General features: G+C 39.7%; 2 protein-coding genes across 2 annotated transcripts in view; one reads left to right on the forward strand and one right to left on the reverse strand.

Moving 5' to 3' along the window:
- The window catches only part of LOC138973308 (arylsulfatase B-like), a 443,818-nt gene that overhangs the window by 302,114 nt on the left and 129,402 nt on the right, over positions 1–12,302 (reverse strand). The window lies entirely within an intron of this gene.
- LOC138973310 (uncharacterized) lies at positions 2,926–10,018 on the forward strand. Its single transcript, XM_070346028.1, has 8 exons — positions 2,926–3,276; positions 3,647–3,958; positions 5,028–5,220; positions 6,004–6,149; positions 6,581–6,883; positions 7,440–7,659; positions 8,737–8,909; positions 9,886–10,018. The coding sequence occupies exons 1-8, from the start codon at positions 3,186–3,188 to the stop codon at positions 9,999–10,001; spliced, it is 1,554 nt and encodes a 517-aa protein (XP_070202129.1). The 5' UTR covers positions 2,926–3,185; the 3' UTR covers positions 10,002–10,018.

Raw genomic sequence — 12,302 nt, forward strand, 5'->3', positions numbered from 1 at the left:
GCATGCGTGTATACATGTTTCCTGAGACTTAATGCCGTGTGAGATGGAATTTTTTTACTTTATTCCAAGTCCCACGGGTATTTGATGGACATTTTTATCTATGCCTATACAATTTTGCCAGGAAAGACCCTTTTGTCAATCGTGGGATCTTTAACGTGCACACCCCAATGTAGTGTACACGAAGGGACCTCGGTTTTTCGTCTCATCCGAAAGACTAGCACTTGAACCCACCACCTAGGTTAGGAAAGGGGGGAGAAAATTGCGGCCTGACCCAGGCCTGAACACGCAACCTCTCGCTTCCGAGCGCAAGTGCGTTACCACTCGGCCACCCAGTCCCTGTTATTGCATTGTATTTATATGCGACCTACACTCACTTGTACGTTTCATTTTGCGAAACTTTTCTTTATATTCCGGTTAAACCACAGGTCTATCAGTGTAGATTAAAGACATATCATGAACAGTACAAGGGACAAGAGGAAGTTTGTGTTGGTTTGCTAAGATATTTGTATATGCAGTGAAATCATTCAAATATCAAACAATTTCCTTTTGCAGCAATCATTAAAAGTTAAATGTACATACATTCAGCAACATGTTAGTGTTTTTATGAAGAAGCTAGGGTATGAAAGCGTCCACACTCCGTCCAATAAACCATGTGGCTGTACGTCGATGCTGAATGATTAAAAACGGACATAAGAATTATCAACACCTATACAAAGAACTCGGAGCATGTGTTATGATTTCAGAAGATGAATCTCAGTTCCTTAATTATATGTACTAATTAAAGGCACACTCAGCTTCCCATAAACCATCAGTTTCTGGTCACAGACACAGGCTTTCACATACAGTACACACACCCTTTCGTTTAAACACTCACCGCTTGAGAACATCCTAGGTGCCCTTTGTAAAGAGCGAGCATTTTTCTAAGAATTTATTTTTGCGTGGCCAGACGAATTGTCCAACACACAATCGGACGCCTCGTTTTGGCGCTAGAACTAACTTTTAAAATCTAAAAAATATATTGACAGCTTGTTACACAAACATTCTTAGATCACAAAATAATTATTTTTTCATCAAGACATGATCAGTACAATTCGAAGATTTGAAAGTTTGAAAAAAGGAAGCCGGGAAGCTACAGGAAATTGTGACTAAACAGGACATGTAACGCTCAGAAGTGTAAAATAGTTCTTGTTTTGGTCACTCTTGTTGGTGCTTTTTATTTCAATCAATGTAGACCCTACGGATGTTATAAACTTTAAAACAAAACATAAATTTAAACTTAAACTTTTAATATGATTTCGTCATGTATGAATTGTGTAGTTATATTCCAGTGGTATGAGTAACATGATATACCATTGACAAAAGCACAACTACCTCTTCTTCTTCTTCTTCTTTTCAATCGCCGATCACACTTGGAGTCCAGATCTTGAGATATAATTAGTGGTCCTCTGCAGCGCAGCCACTGGCCCGTACAGCTTGTTGTGCAGGGACTCCGGCATTGGCCAGACTTCCTCTCTCAGCACCTGGTGGTAGCCCGGACTTTGGTATTGCATTTCAGCTTGGTGGCTTAAAAAATAATTAATGACTTTGGTCATTAAAAATCTGAAAATTGTAAACAAATTATTTCTTTTATAAAACGATCCAAATTACGCAAACACCACACCACGTTAAGGAATGGGCCATGTGAGCACAACTACCTCTGACATTTGTAACGTTTCTCTTAGTTTGTATTGTTGGAGTTTAAAACAATGCGGAAGTTCGCCTGCTCGACTGTTTGCAGCAGACATTTTCAAAATGTAATAATTTCTGAAACGTATAAATACTCTTAATACTTAAATACTCGTTTTGCCTGAAGAATGTTTTCTTTAAATTCGAGTTGCTGTACTCATTGTTTTACAGGAAACACTATTCTGGAAATTGTTATGTTATAATTACTATCCCTAATGTAAATCGTTTTGAACCAACTCATGCAGAACACAACCACAATATTGTTTGCATGCTAGACGAAAACTTCAGCTAACAGTGACATTATTGTGTCTTATTTATGCTTGGTTCACGTAGTCTGTCTATCTGTAATGTTTTTCCTATAGGCATCAAAAGGGGATATGTACATTTGCAATACGGTGTTGTTGTACCACTGTAAAAGAATATCAGCATAAAAGAGTCTGGTCTAATTTAGTACAGATGATTGAATCTGCGCTTTTAGTTTGACATATGGTATTTGTCAAAATGTCCGACCCAGGCAAAAAAACACTTCTCAACCCAAAACGCAATCCCATGGATGTATTTTATCGGTTAAATTGAAACGTTCAAATATTCAAATGAATGACAGATTACGCCACTTAGACACTGTACAAGATGGAAAGCGCACCACCAGTCCCACACACTTACCGGCTGGCTAGGGTGGCACTGTTTGACATTGCATCGACTTATTGTCTGCGGTGCAGTTCATCATTATCAATCATACAGAAGACTTTGTACACCAAATAACGGTCCCGGATCTATAGCTAACCAATAACTACGCCTAATTTACTTGAACGAAAATAAAGTTAATCTGCCTCAGTCTAGTATTTTTAATCATGTATTAAATATTGCGTTTCAGAGTTTATAAAAAAAGTTGTTTAACTTTCTGGTTTGAGTTTTTCTACACATATGCATACGCTCATAAACCGCTTTGATTCTAACTGCTTCCTATGTGTGTACATGTACAAGCGAGGCATCACAATTTGTCAGTAGACAAGGAAAGGTGCTCGATCATTCACTTTTAACAATTATTGCTTTTAAGTCACTTGACCATACCAAAGACACCAGACTGGCTATTAGTATCCCCAAAACGTCAGACGGTTTTCACATTTTAAGGAATAAAACAGGCCCCTTTTCGTCAGGTTAATAAGTTTGGTTGTCTTGTCTTCCTAACAGGTACGCTATTTGAGTTCCCTTCAATCAAAAACGACAGTACATTGGCTATAAAACCAAGTGCCCGTCTCCTTCTTCCCTTTGAACTGGACATTCAAAACTGCATATTTAATGGCACGAAACAAGTCACCATCACTGTCAGCAATCAGAACAAAGGGAACGACATCTTCAACGATGTCTGCAAAATACTTATCCACCCGAATGGAACGTGTTTTTCGTTCCGACCGGAGTGCAAGTGCGGAGCGAGGGGGCAATTCTACTTGAACAAAACAATGAATACAAGTGATGAGACTTTGTGGAAATGGAGCATTGGTGAAGGAAAGATAGTTCCGGAAAGGAAGATACTGTTCGTCATGCAAAAATGTGAGAGAACGGACAGTTTGAATTTTTTGTTATTATGGTGTATTTTATTAATCTACTGATTAGATCATGTATATATGTATTATCCATGTATCTATTCATTGATCGATTTGATAATGTATGTATGTGTTCATCGGTATAGTTATTTATTCATTTAATAGGTTGCTGTCGAATAAACGACATTAAGGCAACACATGTTGGAGTGCATGATCCTAAATCCTTGTGTTCAACGGTTTATTCACAGTTGTGCAATCTTCTCTTCTCCCTCGCACCCCCATTTTTGCGCATTTGACTAGAAGTTGATCTACATTTATCAGTAGTCGATCTCTTTACTTTGACTGTAGCTTAATCCTCCTTCACAACTTTGTTTCAGATGCGCCTGCAGTCAAACAACTTACCTTTTATTCGACCACTGACAACGCCTCTCTCACACACCCTTTGGAACCCAGCACATCAGTGGACATAATCTGCAAGTACGATAAAGGATACCCAGAGGCTTCCCCTGCAGTCCTGAAATACTCCAAGGGAATGACCATTAACCTGGCGGCTTCCATGGACGATGGAAACGAAGAGTTATCGACCGCGCGCTTCAGGATGCAGAACGTGGGGTGTGACGATATGGATACAATCAGCTGTGAAATGCCCAGAGCCGACAAGAACCTGACCACAACTCTGCTTGTGAAATGTGAGATTTCTTTGGGGTTGGTGAGAACAGAGTGAGAGAGAAAGAGAGAGAGAGAGAGAGAGAGAGAGAGAGAGAGAGAGAGAGAGAGAGAGAGAGAGAGAGAGAGAGAGAGAGAGAGAGAGAGATTTGTTTATTAACGAGGGTAATGGTCTTCGTGAATTAAAGAATAGTATAAAAGAAACAACTACGTAGCAAGTAATAACCATTTAGCACATTCACATAGGACATGATGTCATAAAATCAATGAAGCACGTTTATCTACGGAAACGTGTGAAAGGTATAATAAAACAAGGCATCATAAATAGTAACATGTTTAGACTAAGTGAAAACGTAATGTACCATGACTTAGGAATGACAAATATCTGTCTTTTAAAGTCTTGGCATTGACGGAATGTCTGTGAACGCTTGGAAGTGAATTCCAAACATTAGTTCCTGAAAATAACACGCTAGATTTGAACAGATCTATACGAGGCAGAGGCGCATACATTTTGTGTGGGGTCTCTCAAATTGTGTAAAGTGAATTGAGTAGAAAGAGGTTCTGGCGCTTTTTCAATAATGAGTTTATGCAACATAACGCCTTTGTTGTACATTAATCTTGACTTCGAGGAAGGATGTTTTAAAATTAATAATATTCGTTGGAAACGGAGACTTGTAATAAAATAACTTTGTGTGCTCTTTTATGGAAACTAAACAAAGGTTAGCGAGAGAGAGAGAGAGAGAGAGAGAGAGAGAGAGAGAGAGAGAGAGAGAGAGAGAGAGAGAGAGAGAGAGAGAGAGAGAGAGAGAGAGAGAGAGAGAGAGAGAGAGAGAATTTTGAGTTGTAAGACTAACGGCCTGTTATTCGCGAGGTTGATGTCGCAGCAAATGTGGACATTGTGACATTATTTATGACACAAATAAAACACCAGACAGGCAAATCCTCAAAACATGTTTGTCCTGCAATGTTAACACAATTATTCAGTATTCCTAATTTCAAATAATATGTTTATATCAATGTCACTACCTAGCCGTCGTCGTTGTATTTGGTGATATAAGATTCACATTTGAAAGTTGTTTATCTCTACCAAAGGTCCTCCCTCACTCTCGGCACCAGACACACCATTTGTGAGTCACTCTGGTTCGCCTACTAATCTCAGCTTCCACTTGTCGTCCTACACCAAGACACTTAATGATTGCAAGATCACCATGGGCAGTCATCTTAAGCGTCAAAGTAACAACGAAAGTCAAGGAGAACACGGCGAGAGAACACGATCCTTTGTCAAGTGAGCCTATTTGTTGACCGACTACATCATCATGTTTCTTCGTCTTTCTTATTTTAGGAGTACAAGTAATACAACTGCATTTCCTATGTAGTGAATTGTCAACAGAAATGCTGATGCTGAAACGGATGCTGATTTCTCTCTCTCTCTCTCTCTCTCTCTCTCTCTCTCTCTCTCTCTCTCTCTCTCTCTCTCTCTCTCTCTCTCTCTCTCTCTCTCTCTCTCTCTCTCTCTCTCTCTCTCTCTCTCAAACGTATGTATGCCTTCTATCCTTCTGAAATGTGCAAGTGTGTGTCTTGCGTCAACTTGGTGTGTGTTCTGATAATGTATGGTTGTATTGCCCGTATTGTATCTGTATACCACATGTCTGTAAAGAATGATCTTATTCTTATATTACTATTATTGCGTGTGTCTGCGTTTCATCATAAAAAGTTTGTTCCTATGTATTCCCATTTCGATTATAACCATTTTGTTTGCTTAGATCAGGACTAACTGTAAGAAAGGTCCTACGGACCTAATGCTATCTTTCCTGTAATAAAGTTTAAAGTTAAAGTTAAAAGTTAAAAGTTCTCTCTCTCTCTCTCTCTCTCTCTCTCTCTCTCTCTCTCTCTCTCTCTCTCTGTCTCTCTCTCTCTCTCTCTCTCTCTCTCTCTGTCTCTCTCATTTTTAAATGAGTAAAATAAAAGACGACTTAAAGATTTTCTCAGGATTTATTTAATCGTATACACAATGTAAACAAAGAAAGTGCTAAAATAGTCCTTATACACCTGGTTTTTTGCTTTTAAGCAACTACACGATGTTGGGTTCTCCGCCGACTTTGAGGCTTCAGCTATTACTGGAAAATGTGACGCAGAAAGACGTGGGAGCATGGAATCTAATAGTAGCCAATGACGCTGGCACTGATAACGTTACATTCGAAGTAGAAATAGAAAGTAAGTTGGATGCTTGCTTAATGCGTTTGTTTTCTGTCATTTGTATTTGTATTATCTCACTCAATCTGTCTCTGTTTGCCTGTGTTTTACCCAGAAGACCTATCCCACTCTCTCTCTCTTTCTCTCTCTTTTCTCTCTCTCTCTCTCCCTCTCTCTCTATCTCTCTTTCTCTCTCTCTCTCTCTCTCTCTCTCTCTCTCTCTATCTCTCTCTCGATGACCGGTGTGTGTGTTAGAGAGACAAAGAGAGAGACAGAGAGAACGAGAGAGAATGTGTGTGTGCGTGCGTGCGTGGCTGTTTGTTCCATCTATCCGTATGTATTTATTTGTGACTGTCTTGTGTGCCTGCCATGTTGTGCGGCACACGCGATTACACAATCGTTTACCTTTTAAAGTACAACCACTAACACTCTATCACACATTGTGGTTGCAGTTCTGCCACAAATCATCGAACTGTCCCTAGACAACAGCCCCATTAGCCAAACCGTAGAAGTTAACAGTTCTGTGGATATCCTCTGTGCCTACCGCAAGGGAGACGATCCAAACGCTGAAGTCATTTTGAGGATGGCTACGGGAACCAAACTGACTGCCAAAATACCAGCTGCTGATCAGCATGGAAATAACAAGATTGAAGCTCGGTACACTTTGGAGAGTGTCGGGTGTGAAGATTCTGGTGAGATTAGCTGTGAACTTCCCAAAGCTAGGAGAAACGCGACTGCAACACTGCTGGTGAAATGTAAGAGTTACAATGTTGGGATTCATTTTGTTGTCATGTGGGATACAGTTCATTGCGGAATAATCAATGTAGAAGAAATGAGTACCCCTTGCTTACTGTTTCCCAATTGTTCTGGTGTAGACCTGAGTTGTTTCCGTATATTGCATAGTTCTCTGGTTTCTTTGTTTCGTTCGCCAATTTTGTTTGATATAATTATGTGTTGCTTCCCTTCATGCGCAATTGTCTGATGAAACAAAATAAACGACGTTTATAATTTACATTCGTACATTTGTTTGCTACACACTTTTCAAAACCTATCCATACTCTATACTTATCTTCGTTACCCGCAGTTTTTAATAAGCCGGTTCTATTACTAAACTTTAGAAATAATGTATGTTATGACCTTCATCACGTATACAACGTTAAGCCAAGATATGCTTCATTATATTCAACGGAAGTTTTAGCAAAAATAAACTGATCATATTATGATTTTATCAATGTATCTAGTTAAAACAAAAATAGTATCTGGCTAACGACCTTTTTCAAAATTGCAAACTTGCTGTTTTGGTGTTTTCAGGTCCTCCTAGGTACACAGAAGAAGTCGTGAAGATCTTCCCAGGTATTGAAGGCGATCCACTGGAGCTCAGGTTCCAGTTAATTACTCACACACAAGAAATCAGTGGATGTCACGTCACCAAGGTCAGTCAAGGTCACCATGAGGATCTAGGACACAGGAAAACTCAAACTGACGAAGCACCCGGACCAGCAGGGTCTCGAGAGTGTCGTCAGTTTGCCAGGTACCCGACGTGTTTTTCTAAAAGTAAACTAGGAGAATTCGCTAACCCAAAAAGTATGCTAGATAGCTATGACACAATCTGTATACCTTTTGGAGGCATGGAAAGTTTGAAAACATTTACACGGGAGTCGATTTGTCAGTTCAAGTCAGGGGCGTCACACGCTATGAAAAAGTGGTGGGGCTATCAATTTTAATTAGGAAATACGATAGCACAATCTCGTGAAAAAGCAGCAGACACACCAAATCGGAACTTTCTGTCTCTATTGCAAAAGAAGAGCGTTATCGAGTTCTTTCCCTTTGAGGCTCTCTCTCTCTCTCTCTCTCTCTCTCTCTCTCCTCTCTCTCTCTCTTTCTCTCTCTCTCTCCCTCTCTCTTTTTTGTCTTTTTTTTTTAGGGGGGAAAAAGTGGTGGGGCTCTAGCCCCATGGCCCCACCTGGATAAGACGCCCCTGCAAGTACAATATAATTATGTCGCCTTTTTTATTGATCACTTATTGATCACGTCCTTGCTTTTACCCCTTTGGAACACATACCCAAAATGTACAATCCTATGAACGGATGTTGAGAATAAGACCTTTGTCAGTATTGGAAACTATATTTATAGAACAAAAAAGCACAAAACACTCATTGTATACAATGAGCAGCCAAACGTTTATATTTCTATATTTGTGTGAGTGAAACTATGCTATCATACCGTGATCAGATCTGTAAAGGTTTAAATTATCGTGTACTCAGATAGGAAGGCACTGTTGAGTTGTTATCAACATTATGTTTAATTTTATACTACCAGTTGTTTAAAGCACTTCCTTAAAGCCAATCGCCTCGGAATATGTGATGGCTGGTTTAAATGATGGTTTTGAAGATTGTTTACACAAAAAGAAATGTATTCCTTTCAGTTGTTGTCAACATTGTTTTTAAACTGTTATCCCACTAGTGGTTTCCAGGCACTCCTTTAAAGTCTGTAAAAGCCTGAACAATATGTAATAGTTTACATGATGGTTGTGAAGATGGTTTACACACAAACGAAGGTATATACCTTTCAGCTAATGCCAACATTATTTTCAATTCTATCCCACCAGCGGGTATAAGATCATTGGCACACTACCTCAGGGGACACTGGAAATAAAACTGGACAGACTGTCGCAAGATCACAACGGAACGTGGAGACTTAACATCTCTAACGAGGCAGGGTCTGCTGGCTTCAACTTTAAACTTGAGATCACTAAAGCCAGGCAGTCAGCTGTTGCATCAAGTAAGTGTCTTTTTGTTTGTGATAGCTTGGGTTATATTAAGCAAATAAAAATGAAAGTAGTGGAAGTTGTAGTTGTATTAATGATGGTGGTGGTGGTGGTGGTGGTGGTAGCAGGAAGAGAAGGAGACACAGCAGAGGTAGCAGCAGTGGTGGTGGTGATGGTGGTTATCTTAATATAAGTGTTACAACTTTTGCACATTGTATCAACAAATTTGTTTACACGCGTAAAACCATTCTGGCAAAATACGGTAACCCTCCCCCTCTTTTTGTTAAAAAAACAAAATCAGGAGTTGTTTAGAGGCCAGCTCAAGCTGTGAGATTGCTCAAATCATAATATATATATATTAGTCCAAGTGAGTGGGTTCTGATAAATACTACCTAACGTCTCTCTTTCCGTTCTACTTTCAACTCGACCTCGTATGTACGATTTGTGACCCTCCACCACGTAATGAGTCGCATGTCACCTTTGCATGATTTTCATATTTTTACATTTTCCTAAAGAGTGTTTTATGCTCTATCCAGTGGTGAAACCCGTTTTAGAAAAGAGCGAAAACTGTTCGAGTTATAAGCCTGGGACTAAGGTGACCCTCACACTGTTACCACAGTGCCCACGGACTTATATTAAGCCTAGCGCAGAACCATACGAGGTGACATGCGACTCATTCCGTGGTGGAGGGTCACATTTAAGGATTTCACAATGAAACTTGCTGAGCCTCCAACCAGGGAACTATATAGCGAAGTTCCAGGTTGAGGTGCACCGAGCGAAAGTGGGTGCCACCTAACCGGGTGAGAACAACTAAGCCACGGGGTATGATTTGTTCAAATCACGGCACATTTCAATTTCAACCAACCCAACACCGCTGCTGGCTCCCATCTGGTTGGTAACTTTCCCGTGCACCTCGGCGCTGATGTCCTTTATATGATGACATTGTTATAGTTGCATTTTCACCATAACCCTTCATTTATTTGTTTTCAGATAACTCTGGTTACGTAGCTGGAGTTGTTACCGTTGTCATCATCATCGTTGTCGTCGTCATCGTGGTGCGTTACAGAGAGCGTGTCAGGGAGATGATGCAGCGATATATCAGATAAATCAGATGCACTGATATTAACAGCTATTGTGTTTTCAGCGTAGCAATAGGGCCCGATATTTAGACGAGACAAGTATAATGCCGACGAGTCGAAGACGAGTCGCATTATACTTGTTCGAGTCTAAATATCGGACCCTATTGCTACGCTGAAAACACAATAGCGTTTATATAGCTATTCTGACATTAAATTCTGTGTTAGAATCATGTTTTTGTCAGCGACAAGTACCAGAATGGTCCATGTCGTTGATTGCAGACGACGGTTCCCTTTCCGCATGAAGCCACGGAAATAACCGAACATTGAAAAACCCACGGACATGTATTACGGAGAAAACTCGAGATAACCGGATGCTTAGCATTACGTCAATATGTTAGGAATCATATGACGTCATGACGTATCATGCTTGCCTACGTAGATTGTATGTTCGAAAGTCTGACTTCTGTTGGGAATTCGCGTGGTGAAGACAGCGGTAAATCTGTAGATGATAAGAGAACAATGATTGTCTCAGAAGAAACGACGAAATGTTTCAGACCGGTAACTTCATTTCAACATTGCACTATACAATGGACGTTCTATGTGACAGGAGAGTTTGCTGATTGTGTGTTAAACATTGGAGAGATCGTCTGCTAGAATCCGAGATAGGTCGCTTCAGATTGCAGCTTCTGGAAATTTGCAAGGTTTGTTGCCTGTTAAAGAACTGGATTTTACACGTAATGTATGTCATGTACAGTAAGCAACAACAAAAACACACACAAAGCAAATGGCATCGTCTGTCGACTAGTCACAGAGTGACAGAAACAAACCTGGCGAGGTATGCGTGTACTTTATACACGTGGAAGAAACCGGAACCACGCGTCTTTGTTATTGCCGATATCGTTTGGATATCGGCAAAAATGGCCAACTTTTGTATCGTTATGCTTTGATGATCGGAAAAGGGATGTGTGAGACCATCCAATCACAGCCCCCGAATTCCCCCACGTGTCCATCAGAATAGCTATATAGTAAACTATCATCAAGACCGATACAATGTGTTAAGCGTTCTTCGGTTGACAGTAATGTTCTGTTTATTTTCTTTTTCTTCTGCAACACAATGGTTTATGATCGGTCAGTCATAAAGAGCGAAGGCTATCTTTTATATATGTCATATCCATCAAGCAATTTCGCGTGAATATAATTTTGTACATGTCATACTGTAAATAATATTAATAATTCAATGTTGTTGCACTATCGATGAAAAAGTACAAAGACCATTGTTTCATCTGCTTGATTGATTATTTGTGTTTAGTGATGAATGCTCAATCGGTTCAAGTTGTTTGCATTTTGTAGTATGCACACACCACGCATTATTATGTCGTTGCATTATTAGGACTAATATTACCAATTCACATACATCTGTATTGCTTCCCCTTATTTTCTTCATTTCGTCACGTTTAATTTGATCCTATCTTGTAAATATATTTATCCTACATACGTGAGAGAGACACCCGTGAGATAATAATCGTTCAAATCACACGTGTGTATATCATGTAAATGAGGTCATGTCAAGCAAGTCTGGCAGGGACCTGTTTTTTCCACTGCTTATGATGCCAAAGTCACCGAGACAAACGTCATTATAGAAACACAAATTGCGCTCGCTAATTACCCTCGATGAATCTTTAGAACTAACACGTCACGCCACACTTTCAGAGTGACGTTTCTTTGCTTTGACGTAATAGATTGCACGAGGCTTTAGAAGAGATCGAGGTTCCAAAACAAGCGTCTTCAATTTAGCTGCCTCGACTGCAGGACATTTTCAGTAAAATACACGTAAGTACAGTATGTAGGATAAACATAATACTACATGGCTTGCTGTTTCGTACCAGATTTACACTCGTTGCTTTTTCAAATAGTGAACAGCTCGCTTTCGCTCGCAGTTCAATATTTAAAAAAACAACTCGTGTAAATCTGGTACGACACAGCAAGTCATGTAGTATTCTCTATTTCTCTTTTGCTTTTGCCTGCTTTTTCTTCTGTCGTTCAACAATACGGTATCAATAACGTTTACATTGGTTCGTGTGCAACTGTTTTTAAAGATTGATTTTAAGGCCTGTTGTTCAGTTTTGTATCTAACGCACATGTGTTTACAATTGGCTAAGTATTGTACAACAAGGACATGCAGAACATGTACTAAAAAAGACAACAGCTATTCCATCAGACAGTAGCACTTCCACACAAATTCGTCTCGAGCTGGTGACACAAATAATTATGTCATTTTTGTGTCTGTAAATGTATGTTCATTTTTGAAGCAGACAGAAGCACATTTTG

Source organism: Littorina saxatilis, linkage group LG8, assembly GCF_037325665.1.
Source record: "Littorina saxatilis isolate snail1 linkage group LG8, US_GU_Lsax_2.0, whole genome shotgun sequence".
Taxonomy (NCBI): Eukaryota; Metazoa; Mollusca; class Gastropoda; order Littorinimorpha; family Littorinidae; genus Littorina; species Littorina saxatilis.

Excerpts from the sequence above, each read along its gene's own strand:
- LOC138973310 (XM_070346028.1), top strand. The coding sequence starts at position 3,186 with ATGAATACAAGTGATGAGACTTTGTGGAAATGGAGCATTGGTGAAGGA. Across the intron at positions 3,277-3,646 it reads ACTGTTCGTCATGCAAAAAT|ATGCGCCTGCAGTCAAACAA; the intron begins GTGAGAGAACGG and ends ACTTTGTTTCAG. Across the intron at positions 8,910-9,885 it reads GCAGTCAGCTGTTGCATCAA|ATAACTCTGGTTACGTAGCT; the intron begins GTAAGTGTCTTT and ends ATTTGTTTTCAG.